Source organism: Balaenoptera acutorostrata, chromosome 5 (assembly GCF_949987535.1).
Source record: "Balaenoptera acutorostrata chromosome 5, mBalAcu1.1, whole genome shotgun sequence".
NCBI lineage: Eukaryota > Metazoa > Chordata > Mammalia > Artiodactyla > Balaenopteridae > Balaenoptera > Balaenoptera acutorostrata.
Window position 1 is genome coordinate 80,279,863 of NC_080068.1, and position 13,936 is coordinate 80,293,798.

Sequence of the window (13,936 nt, forward strand, 5' to 3'; positions counted from 1 at the left end):
ACACACAAAAGAATAGAGACGCTTTTAAACATAAGATATGAAGGACTAAGTTCTACAATAGTTTCCTAAGAGCTCTTTTTAATAAATATTAATATGTACACTTGTCTTGAAAGTATCAGCTAAGAGGCACCTTAATACAGATAAGACATCACCCATAAACATTAATATGCAGCATCTCCTGAAAGCACCAGCAGGAAGAGACATGAGTGCTGATAGCTTGAAGGGCAGGTGATCATGTAAACTTGTAAACTGTACCCTTCAGGAAATAACTAAACTATCAGATGAAAAAGCAGATATTTAATACTAACATTACAATAGAAATAGCAGCAAATCAAGATAAAACATCTATGGAGAATCTCACTTTCAGGGCAAGTATTTCCCAATAAACGGGCAATCACTGACATACCCTGGCATTTCCATCAATGTTCTCCAACACAAGTTCAGCATATGCTAGTGGTTACTCCTCAGGGGAATATGATTTGGAAAAAATGGTTCCCTATTTGATCTTACTCAGGAACATCCTTTATTTTCACCTTTTGGGGGAAAAAATTCCCTGCTGCATTCTTATGTAGATCACATTATAAATCAACAAACAATGAGACTTACATTATATCTTATTAATTTTGAGAAAATGGAAGCAAGAAAGTAAGTCAGACTTTTAAAAAGTAGCCAAACTATAACTCATATTTGCTAGGAAGATCCTGAGTAAAATTGGCATAGCTCATTATAATTGATAGATTCTCCAAAATCTCTCTATGAAACACACCCAGGAGATTTGCAAGCAAGAACTCAAGTAGATACTGTACTCTGAGGAAAACATCCTCAAAAGTAGTCACTATTTATTATATTTTAAGGACGAAGAAATAATAATCTTGGTACCCCAAAAGCTATGAATTTTTATAAAGTAAAAATAAGTATCTATTTAAAAATATTATGTGTGTGAATGTAATAAATATGCGCGCACACACACACACACACACACACACACACACACCTGCAAATCATGACTGTGGAACATTACTACCAATGCCTGAAAAAAAAGAAAAGGAGACCTATTTTCTCCAGTAGGTTATGGTTGCTAAAAGCAAAATTCTTAATTTCAAAATTATATTTATAGTTTGCCTTAATACACAAAAGGAAATGCAAGATCACAAACCCAGTACTTAGAAAGCATACATCTTGTGACCGTAACCACTTCTGCTAAATGACAGTAAAAGAATTCATTAAAAAATTAAATGGCAATTGAGCTGATAACCCATCTCCATTTACCTGAGAGCAAAAGGATATCTCCTTAAAATTTTTCTCCAACGCTATTTTTTTGGTGTCAGGACTGATGAGGTAAACTTCAGATTGACCAATCTTAAAAGACAAACAAAAAAAGAAACTAGGTTTTTGTGAACACTGAATTCAGATTTATACATGAACTTTCTCATTTCATAACCTATGAAAATAAAGACTCAATGGGTCAAGCTCCTATAGAATTCTGACCATCTCATGTAGAATATCACTTCACGGTCACAATCTATCCTACAGATTTCAGGTACCACAGACAACCATCGTTGTGTTCACCTACATCAGGCAGCAGTCTTGAGGTGAAAGGACCAAATACACAGAAGTTGGCAACTAAGCCTCAGGTTCCCACATCCCCCCTTTGTAAGGAAGAGACATTTCTACATAAGTGAACCTCCCAGGAAACAGGAGCTTCTCTTTCAAGATTTCTAGAACACTTCCTAATGATTAGAAAAGTCTTCTTAAATTATTGTTAAAACAATCTACCATTTGTTGAATGCATACTGTGTTAGGTATTCACTACTGCTTACCTGACTTTCTAAAAAAGCTAGAGCGTTAGCACAAATTAACACTGTCTTACAGACCTGGGTCAGCATAACAGCTCTCCATCACAGCACGGGACTGTGTTGCAATAACCACACTGTTAACCGTGCAGCATCCCTCCCTCACCCTGCTGCTCCCTGAACCCAGCTGGCCGCAACGAAACCTCTGCTCAGTGAAAATCACTTCCTCAAGAAAGTCTTCCCTGATTCCCCAGATGCCCTCACAGCATCCTTTACTTCTCCTTTACGGCATTTATCACAATTTTAGTGAGACAATTACCTGTACAATCAATTGTCAGTCTCTCATTGGAATCTAAATTCCACGTGGGCAGAGATCATGCCTGTCTTGTTCACTGCTGTATTTCTAACGTATTACACAGGACCCTGTATACAGCAGTCACATAATAAGTACTTGAAAATAAATGCACTGAGCAGCTTTCCCAATGACACCAAGAGGTTTTTTGCTTTGTTTTGTTTTTTTAAAATATATATCACACATTACAGCACCAGTCTGACTGCCAACGTAGCACTCTTTTCAGTATACGAGGTCAACCAAGAAAAGAGGAAGGAATCGGCCCTCTGACACCCCATCTTGATCTTGAACCTGCATACATCCACACAGCCAGCTTCCTCGCCCCTGGGCCATCCACTGCCCCGAATTCGGCACAGACGCAAGACATTACATTTAAGCTCATGTTGCTCTCTCTAGAATGTCAGTCAGCCTTAGGCCAAAGGAGAGAGAGGAGGCCGAGGAACAATCCACTCCCTACATTGGCAGAGACCAGCTTGCTACTGGGCCAGCTGAGTCCCATCGGCTCAGACCCAGAGGACTCCCAGGGAGGGCAGCCTGACCAGAAGAGCCGAGATCAGCATGGAACCCAGGAGCGGCGACTGCCACAGACGGCTTCCCTGCCCATGCCTTTTCTGGCATTTGGCTGTCAGTTTACCAAACCGTTTCTAGAAAAAAGTGAGTAAGCAATTGGCTAAACTAATATCTCAGCTTGGGTATCAATTTCAAATATCATGTTATCCCCAAATCTAATTATCCAGGTAACAAAGGGTAAGTATTTTACAAATTAGTAAAACTAGTAAAGAAGGGGTATTTTTCAAAAAGATTTTGTTGAAATACATGACTTGAAATTAATATCCATTTTTAAAATCTCCTTTGGGGGCCTCTTTTACGCATATTAACTCTTCTTTCCACATTGAAAAGGTGTCTTCACAACCATGGGGGAGGGGGATAAAAATCATAGAGGATATAAGATAAGAGTCTCTTTATGTGACCCCCTGATGAATTCCAAAGGCTAAGAGGGACTAAATAAGGATTTTATCTTGAGAAAAGAATTATTCAGTATAAACACATATGGATTCACACATAAATCCAAAAGAAATTCACAAAGAATCTTCGCTTGATAAAGCAGATTTTCTTTTAAACACACAGATCAGACTGGGGATGCGCATGAGGCTCTGATAATATTTTACCGTGAAGAGCATAGTTCGATTTTCCTCAATATCCGTCGGCTGCACAATACTGTGTCCACTAAGCAGGTGGTTCTCGATGTCGTTTTCCTCAAAGGAGCTGAAAAAACTACTACTCCGCGGGCCTGCATCCTGAAACTCCTTCCTGAAGGCCAAGGAGCGCAGCCCGGGCTGGGAGAAGGACTTGCGCATCAGCCGCGGGCCCCGCTCCTGGTCCCCCGGCGGCTGCCGCGCAGCCCGGAGCTGATCCGAGGAGGAGAAGCCGCCGCCGCTCACGTGGCTGAAGCCCTCGATGCACTCGTCGATCAGGGCGGGCGGGGCCTTCCTGTGCGCCACCGCCACGCGGCCGCAGAACAGCACCTCGAACTTCTTGGCGAACGTGTCATCGAACTCGGAAGGGCAGCGGAGCTCCTCCTGGCGGGCGATCTTTCCGGCCTGCCGGATGGAGCTGATGATCTCAGGCACCTGCCAGGCAAGGAAGGAGTGTTATTTGGAACCCGCAGTGGTTGGCGCGCCCAGGGCCCGCAACCACAGGAGCCAACGCCATGCTCTCCCCATCGGCACACGGTGTGTTCCATCGCACCGGCCTGAAGGAGGATCCCACTGGGAATCTGGGACCAGGAGAGGGAAATGCGCAACTTCACAGAGACAAGAAGGGGAAAAGTATTTACTAAGCACCTCTTCCACGCTGGGGCTATGCTAAAGGATTCATGCGCCCAACACCCTGCAAGCTTAAGTGAGGAGCTCACAGCCACACAGCCACACGTGGCAAGTCAAACCCAGGCTGGTCCCCCCACTCGAAAGCCAAAGTTCTTCTCCGGGAAGCTGCCACCAAAACATTATGCAGTTATTCTAGATTTCATGGCAGTGCGTCTTGGCAGTGCATCAAGTCTTCCAAAATAAATGATGGGATGAGGAGAACAAGACTGTAATTATCTTGTACAACCTTTCTTCTAATCATAACATCATTATTTTCTCTAATGACAACTAACAATTTATTCCTCAGTCTTATATTCCCCAATAGTTGAACAGTATTGACTACACAGCTAGGAGGTTTTAATCAAGGAGTAAGCAACCCATGACAGTATCATCATCAGGGCAACACACTGGGGCTTCTTTCCACTAAGCTTCTAAAAGCCTTTGATTCCTAATGTAAAGTCATGATCAAGAGAATGAATAAAAGGGTCTCGTGTGCTACTGTCGGCAGTACTGCTACACCCTCTCATCATTAGCTTCTGACAAGATCCCTCAAAGAAGCCACAGACCGAGATGAGACCTCAACCGCATGAATAAGCATCTGTGCAATCATCCGGATGATGTACAGCCTCAGTACTAACACAAGACAGGCACAGATTCAATTTTCATAAGGAAGGGCCTAGTTTTTGTTATGCCCTAACACCCAAAGCCATTTTTTCCTTATTTCTTTGTAAGAAAATCCAATTTAAGACCCAATACCCATAGGCCCAATGTCTTTTTAATGACATTACAGAGGGAAAAGAAAACCAAACCCCTTTTCAATTCAAGTCAAAGATCAATACATACAGTAAAGGGAGGTGGTTTTAGTGGATTTTAAAAAGCAAGCTTATATTCTGTGTTCATAACATAATCCCCAAAGACCCAACGACTCAAAAGACTTTTCTCTTTGTGATTTCGTATCAAGCACACCTTAAAGATAATCTCTGCCATAAAGATTAAGATATATCCTTTCAAGATATTTTATTGTACAAAAAGTCAGTTTTATCTTCAGAGATTTTATGTTTTAAAAAATTAATTCCTGAAGCATAAGACCTAAATGACGCTAAGGAAGCCAGAGTTTCAACATCAAACAACCATGTGCACTGAGTATTTGCTTGAGCTGTAGCTCATTCCTCCACTGACAAATAATTACACATCCTGTGGAGGCCTAAAAATTGTTCATCAATATAAAAGACAGGACAGAGAGAAGAAAGTAGAAAGTCTAGATTTCATTCACACCTTTGCCAACCAGTCACTACAGGAACTTGGCAAAAACAGCCTGTTTTTCTCTCTGGGGGAAAAAAAATTGCTTACAAGATTTTTCAGGTAAAAGTTGTTTCTGTAAGGGTAAAGAATAATGACTTTTTCAAAAAAAAAGATAAACGATTTATGCAAGTAAAAACCTTGCCGCTTTTCTGAGCAAGTGGGTAAAATTATTTTATCAGGAGCCACGTGAATCTTCCTAATTATTAACCCCACTCTCTGAACAGAAAATTCAAAGCTTACTCAGTCTTTTGAGGCTTTTTTTTTAAACAATAACTGACATTTCTATATGCTGGGTCTTCCACTGCATCTGAAGAGAGTAATGAATGGTGTCTTTCATTACATATCAAAGGGGACAGAAAATGTGTGAAGTCATGTGAATTTATGGTGACTCAGTAATAAAAGGTACAAACACAAGTAAGACACAAAGTAGAGAACTTGCTTGTTCCCTCGCTTCACAGGGTCAGAGGAGGCTAAAGAGTACATCGTCCTTGGTCAGAGTTGAGCTGTGGTCGTTTTTCCTACCACCAATCTCTCCTATCCTTTGATTAGAACCTTCAAAAGACACGCTTTAGTCAAAGACGAGTGCCTCCCTCTCCCTGCTCTAGTGAGCTGTGTGAATATGGGTATCAAGGAGATAATCGGGGTTAAAAAAAATCTCAGGGATCCTGACAAGAATATAACAATTTCAGAATATTTGAAGGCATATTGCCAAACACAGTTTCAACAATAAATTATAAATAGTTAAAAATCTAACGTTTTTAAAACATTTCTGTAAGTCATTCAAGTATACTAGGAGACTAAATAAAAAGTGGGCTCCACATGTGCCTAAGTTTGTAAAACTTTGATAGTTTAGTTCCCTTAACCAGAACAGACCTGAGCACCGTTTTTTGAAAAATGAAGGCATATGACAAACCCACAGCTAACATCACACTCCACAGTGAAAAGCTGAAAGCATTCACTCTAAGATCAGGAACAAGACAAGGATGTCCACTCTCGTCACTTTTATTCAACACAGTTTTGGAAGTCCTAGTCAAGCAATCAAAGAAAAAGAAATAAAGGAATCCAAATTGGAAAAGAAGAAGTAAAACTGTCAATATTTGCAGATGACATGACACTATACATAGAAAATCCTAAAGATGCTACCAGAAAACTACAAGAGCTCATCAATGAATTCGGTAATGTTTCAGGATACAAAATTAATACACTGGGGACTTCCCTGGTGGCGCAGTGGTTAAGAATCTGCCTGCCAATGCAGGGGACATGGGTTCGAGCCCTGGTCCGGGAAAATCCCACATGCTGCAGAGCAACTAAGCCCATGTGCCGCAACTAAGCCCATGTTCCACAACTACTGAGCCCATATGCCACAACTACTGAAGCCCATGCGCCTAGAGCCCATGCTCCGCAACAAGAGAAACCACCGCAATGAGAAGCTCGCACACCACAACTAAGAGTAGCCTCTGCTCACCGCAACTAGCGAAAGCCCGCATGCAGCAACAAAGACCCAATGCAGCCAAAAATTAATTAATTAATTAAAGAAAATTAATACACAGAAATCTGTTGCATTTCTATACACTAACAACAAATTATCAGAAACAGAAATTAAGGAAACAATCTCATTTACCACTGCATCAAAAAGAATAAAATACCTAGGAATAAACATACCTAAGGAGGCAAAAGACCTGTACTCCAAAAACTATTAAGATGCTGATGAAAGAAATTGAAGACAACTCAGACAGATGGAAAGACATACCGTGTTTCTGGATTGGAAGAATCAGTATTGTTAAAATGACTATACTACCCAAGGCAATCTACAGATTCAGTGCAATCCCTATCAAACTACCAATGGCATTTTTCACAGAACTAGAACAAATAATTTTAAAATGTATATGGAAACACAAATGACCCCGAATAGCCAAACAATCTTGAGAAAGAAGAACAGAGATTGAGGAATCATGCTCCCTGACTTCAGATTATATTACAAAGCTACAGTAATCAAAACAGTATGATTTTGTACTGACACAAAAACAGACATACAGATCAATAATAACAGGATAGAAAAACCAGAAATAAACCCATACACTTATGGTCAACTAATCTACAATATCTATGACAAAGGAGGCAAGAATATACAATGGAGAAAAGACAGTTTCTTCAATAAGTGGTGCTGGGAAAACTGGACAGCTACATGTAAAAGAATGAAATCAGAACATTCTCTAACACATATACAAAAATAAACTCAGAATGGCTTAAAGGCCTAAATGTAAGAATGGATACTATAAAACTCCTAGAGGAAAACATAGGCAGAACACTCTTTGACATAAATTGAAGCAATATTTTTTTGGATCCATCTGCTAAAGGGAATAAAAGTGAAGACAAACAAATGGGACCTAATTAAACTTAAAAGCTTTTGCACAACAAAGGACACCACTGACAAAACAAAGACAATCTAGTAGATGGGAGAAAATATTTGCAAATGATATGACCGATAAGGGATTAATATCTAACATATATAAATAGCTCATACAACTTAACATCAAAAAAAAAACAACCCAATTTTAAAAATGGGCAGAAGAATAGACATTTTTCCAAAGAAGAAAGGCAGATGGCCAACAGGCACAGGAAAAGATGCTCAACATCACTAATCATCAGGGAAATACAAATCAAAACCACAATGATCTCACACCTGTCACAGAACGGCTATCATTAAAAAGAACACAAATAACAAATGTTGGCAAGGATGTGGGGAAAAGCCAACCCTCATACACTGTTGGTGGGAATGTAAGTTCGTGCAGCCACTGTGGAAAACAGTATGGAGGTTTCTCAAAAAGCTAAAAATAGAACTACCATATGACCCAGCAATTCCACTACTGGGTATACATCTGAGAAAAACAAAAATGAATTTGAAAAGATACATGCACCCCAATGTTCACAGCAGCATTATTTACAATTGCCAAGACATGGAAAAAATCTAAGTGTCCATCAACACATGAATGGATAAAGAATAGGTGGTGTATATATATACAATGGAATACTACTCAGCGATAAAAAAGAATGAAAGTTTACCATCTGCAGCAACGTGGATGGATTTGGAGGGCATTATGCTAAGTGAAATAAGTCAGAGAAAATCACTTATATGTATATGATGTCACTTACATGTGAAGTCTAAAAAATACAACAAATTAGTGAATATAACAAGAAAGAAGCAGACTTACAGATATAGAGAACTAGTGGTTACCAGTGGGGAGAGGAGCAACATAAGGGTAGGGGAGTGGGAGGTACAAACTACTGGGTGTAAGATAGGTTCAGGGACGTATTGCAGAACACTGGGAATATAGTCAATATTTTGTAGTAAATGTAAGTGAAGAGTAACCTTCAAAAATCGTATAAAAAAATTTTTTAAAAAGAAAAATGAAGGCATACTGTCCACTTGTGATGAAATCCTGAATTCTCTATTCTTTTTTTTTTTATAAATTTATTTTATTTTTGGCTGTGTTGGGTCTTCATTGCTGTGCATGGGCTTTTCTCTGGTTGCGAGAGGGGGCTACTCTTCGTTGCGGTGCGCAGGCTTCTCACGGTGGTGGCTTCTCTTGTTGCGGAGCCCAGGCTCTAGGCGCGTAGCCTTCAGTAGTTGTGGCACGCAGGCTCAGTAGTTGCGGTGCACGGGCTCTAGAGCACAGGCTCAGTAGTTGTGGCGCACAGGCTTAGCTGCTCTGCGGCATGTGGGATCTTCCTGGACCAGCGATCGAACCCGTGTCCCCTGCATTGGCAGGCGGATTCTTAACCACTGCGCCACAGGGAAGCCCCTGAATTCTCTATTCTTTATAACTCTGTCCTAGACTCACCTACACTGTTGCTTGTTACATAAGGGAACTGGGCCACTTACTTCATTTTATTTTCAAACGTTGTCCTTGGTATGACTGGATGCCAGAAGGTAGGGATTCAGAAGTGTGAGCTGAACACAAGGTAGCCCTCTGCCTGGGAAGGGAGTGGGGCCTGGAGGGAAGTTTGGTGAGCACCCTTTACAGTAACAGAGATGGGGTTTGCTGGGAACCTGAACTAAGCAGCAAGCACTGAAGACAGAGAGAAAGGCTGCGTGAAAGATTCTGGAAGACAGACCCACAAGACTTGGTGATTACCCAGACAGGGACATTGAGGGTGTGGAAGACTGCACGGGACTCACAGGGCTCTGGCTTAGACTTCTTCAGTAGGGAATACAGAAGCAGCAGGCTTGAGGAGAGATTACAGTGAGCTCTGCTCCTGTCCATGCTGAGTACGACCAGGAGGACTTGAAAGTAAAGGCATCTAGTGGGCAGCTGGACAAGCCAGCCTGGAGTCCAAGACAGGAGATCTAGACCAGACATCACCAGCACATATACACAGACCAGAGGTGGCTGATGCCTTGAGAACAGAAAAAGGGAAAGTAAAGGAAGAGGGCAAAGATGAGATGTTCAGGATACACCAACATTTCCGGTATAAAGAAACGGAGGAATCACAGGCAGAGAAGCAGGAGCACAGGCAGGCAGGCAAGGATGATGCCAGAGATGGCAAAGGAAACAAGCACTCCTTCCTCAAGGAAGGGAGAGGAGGGGGCTGAAAATAAACGAAGGGCTGAGACGGGTCTGCTGAAGTTGGCAGCTTACAGACAGACATACATAAAATAAAGGGGGGGTGCCCACAGTGACCGTCCAAAGTAAGCAAGCAACTGAAAAATGTCTCAAGGTGACACTTTAGTCTATGAGAACGTATACTTCAAGTTACAATATTTACTGCAAATATACAGACCCTTTCAGGGCAAATAGGCTGAGGTCAGTGGAGTTTATTCCCACGATATGATCTGGGTACTTTTAAAAAAATCTTTTTTTAGTTTAGTCACAGCAATAATATCTACGTCATTTCTGATTGCAGATAAGCAGATAAAGTAAATCAACTAACTGCAGCAAAAACAAGAATCTGAAAAGCATTTTGCTGAGATAAATTCCATGAGGGTTTGAGATTTGGTTTTCTTTCAATAACAGGAATCACAACAAAAATGTAAATTGAAATGAATTGCCAATAACGAAGAAACAGGCTCTCTTTCAGACATATAAAAATTTACTGAACTGCTCTTCTGTCAACCTATTTGAATTTATGCTAAAGGTCAATTTTAAAGCAAGTCTGCACTTATTTCACAGCCAAAACAAGTTTCTTTTGAATTCACATACTAACAAATACACAGTATAGTATGAAGTTTCTGTAGCAGGCTTGAGTGAATATTGTTGTATAAGTAGCCAGAAAATGAAACTCTAAGAGAATTAGAAATATTCATTTCTGTAAATAAAGCCCGTATTTAAACCTGTGGGTCAAGTTTCTTTGTAAGGATTTGAGGATCTTAAAGGATTATAAACACACGGCAAGTGTAATTTTATTCACAAGGACTTAGGAAAGAGCTCCTGAAACAGTATTTAGAACAAAAAGCCATTTTACTGTACGTTTACACTTTTGTTTTTCTGCCAACTAGTAACAAATAAAATATTAAATGAATCTAAAGCAGCCCATATTTGCATTTAGAACTCCAGCATTTCATCCTGTTATTTAAGATTAAAGCATTCCAAAATTGCAAAAACATGGCAGGCCACACTGTGTTTTGTCCGTTAGATTAAATGTTCCTACACTGCAAGGAGTTAAAACAAGCACTTCGAACAGAAAATAATCATTCCACATAATTATTTTCCAGAAGGAACAGACTTGTGTTTTGTTTTTGTTGATGAGTGGTTATTTGTATTTGTTGGTCATAAACAAGGTAAATAGGGGAAGAAAACGAAATTAAACTGTCTCCTCACTCTATCTTACATGCCTTGAATTTCATACAAAACGCCTAAGAAAATACCTTCTAACTAGTGCTCCATACTTAAGTTATTTAAAGAGAATAAGACAGCTGTCTGATGCTCTCTATATAAGACATGCATGAGCATTCATATTACCCAACAACGGTCCAGGCTGTCAAGACTAGATTGGAAATAAAGATGTGAATACACCTCATACAGTGAATAAGACGAGATTCCTCCTGGCCTTAGTAGAGGTTCACAGTGCAGGGAGGAGGAGACACATCTGCACGTACAATTTCCAATGCGCGCTGCAGAAGGCTGGTCCCCAGGAGAGGTCTGTCGTGCCTCCTCAAAGGGAACCAATGCCTGCACTCCTGCTGTGCGCTTACAATTAGCCAAAGGGCAGATGAATGCATTACATCTTCCCAAAAGAAAGATCAAACGTGCTGTGAGCTGGCTGGGGAAGTGCCTGGCACGTCAGAAACGCTGATGACTGCTGGCCCCTAACGCAGGCCTCACACCCTCAGTCAGGACTGCCTCATCTTTCTATCCTCCAGGTCAAACAGAAGTAGTAGTATTCAACCACTCTAGTTCTGATATGGCAAACTGGATAAACTCTTATCTTAGTAGCTTTTAAACCCCATGGAAAGATGCAATGCAAACACAAAACCCAGCGTCATATTCCAAAATAATCGTTTGAAAAGGTTCACTACAACCTTCTGGCTAAACTGGCACTTTTCTACAAACATTTAAAACAATGAGACTAAAATCCAACTCAAGAAGTGATTTAATAGCTGCAGGAGCTAACAAAAGAAGGTGGGAGAAGAAAGGAAGAGTAGGAGAAGATATTGCTGTAAGATTATGAAGTTGTTTCGTAAGTTTTCTAGAACAAGTTTTAAAAGCCAAGACATTTTCAGTGGTCAGCATAAACACTGACAGAAATCACTGGATGTTCAACCTGGGAACATGAGTCCTCAAAGTCCAACCCTCTTCATTTAATGCACTGATTCGCAACTCAAATGTGGTCGCACATTAGAATTGCCAATAATTTTAAAAACGAGTGACTACTTTCCATCAGTTGAGGTGAAGCAGCCTGTGGAGGTGGGGCCCTGGCACCTGCAGTTTTCAGAAGCACCTGACAGCTCTCAGCTCTCTTACCACCTGTCCTCTGTCATGTCCCGAGGTAAGGAATGCGCTCCTCTCCCTGCCCGCTACACCATCACACCCAAAATCCATGGGATTATTAAGACCCTAGGCAAGCTGTGAACATCAATAAAGCAGCCCAACTGCACAGATCCAGACCCTGCTCACAGCACAGATGAACAAACTAGTGAAGACAAAAGTACAAGACTCGCCACACAGATATCTGACAAGCTATTTATACCATTTAAGGGCAAATCAAATTTGATTTGCAAATAAATTCACTGTATTTCAGAGGTCTCAGATTATTAAACACATAAGAGCAAATGCCTTATAAGAAATGCTACTCTATAATCTTTTTTTTTTTCTTTTTTATTTATTTATTTATTTATTTATTTATTTATTTATTTATTTATCTATTTTTGGCTGTGTTGGGTCTTCGGTTCGTGCGAGGGCTTTCTCCAGTTGCGGCAAGTGGGGGCCACTCTTCATCGCGGTGCGGGGACCGCTCTTCATCGCGGTGCGCGGGCCTTTCTCTATCGCGGCCCCTCCCGTCGCGGGGCACAGGCTCCAGACGCGCAGGCTCAGCAATTGTGGCTCACGGGCCCAGCTGCTCCGTGGCATGTGGGATCTTCCCAGACCAGGGCTCGAACCCGTGTCCCCTGCATTAGCAGGCAGATTCTCAACCACTGCGCCACCAGGGAAGCCCGCTACTCTATAATCTTGATTAAAGTTTACTTCAGAATAATCTCTCCAAGATTACGAAACATTCACAAATATAATGAACTAGCAGTTAACCATAGCAATCACCCGGTATTAGTTATGTATCCTACATAATCTTTGAAAAGGGACACTGCGGTCTCTTTTCTACAAGGCAGGGGAACTAAAAACGTATAAATGTGCTATAAGAAACCATTAAACAGAGCGCTGGTTCCTTCTCCAGGACACACGCCATAATTACTTTCTATAAATGATGCCCTTTTGAAATTTTTTCACTGAGATCTTCAATAAAGGAGTATTTGGTCACATAGTGTGCATTTATAAACAAAACAGTGAAACCAGCTAGAGCACTGGGCACCAATACCGTTTTGCTTCTACCTAAAATCACCCAGGACCAAACATATTAAACTCGTTAGGTGGGACACACAGGCCCACCCAACCCACAGTTCATGAACCCACAGTTCCTGGACCACGTCCCCTGCAGTGGAAGCAAGGAGTCTTAACCACCGGACTGCCAGGGAAGTCCCCAGACTCCCTTTTAAACTCAGCAGCAGAATGTACTCTTTAGCCATCTTTTATTTTCAATAACAAGCTTAATACACACCCATATAAAAGGAAAATACAAAAACATATAAAGTTAAAGTTGCCTATAATCCCAAGCCCAGAAATAGCACAGTTAGCGGGTTTTTTTTCTTACCTATGGTTGCTTGTGTATACTAAATGGTAATTTCCTTTACTTAAAAAAAAAAAAAAGAAGGATCACAGTGTTCTGCATTTATCATCATGGGCGTAGTGTCAACCCATTCTAGAACCATCTCATTCCTTTCCGATCACAGCATCAATTTCATTCACTGCAAACACTGTACACAATGGAAATACCAAAAAAAAAAATTTTTTTTTTTTTTTACCTATTCAGGATCCAATTCCAATTAACCTCATGCTAGCTGTCATGAACTCTGC

At 40.8% G+C, this 13,936-nt stretch overlaps 1 protein-coding gene across 7 annotated transcripts in view; it reads right to left on the reverse strand.

Annotated features, from left to right (window-relative positions):
• The window catches only part of TBC1D1 (TBC1 domain family member 1), a 201,814-nt gene that overhangs the window by 99,893 nt on the left and 87,985 nt on the right, over window positions 1–13,936 (reverse strand). For all 7 annotated transcript variants that reach the window (XM_028165582.2, XM_007178830.3, XM_028165583.2 and 4 more), the window contains exons 2-3: window positions 3,315–3,776; window positions 1,270–1,359 (exon numbers count right to left, since the gene is read on the reverse strand). In XM_028165582.2, the coding sequence (XP_028021383.2) occupies window positions 1,270–1,359; window positions 3,315–3,776 (552 nt within the window). The remainder of the gene's footprint in view (window positions 1–1,269; window positions 1,360–3,314; window positions 3,777–13,936) is intronic.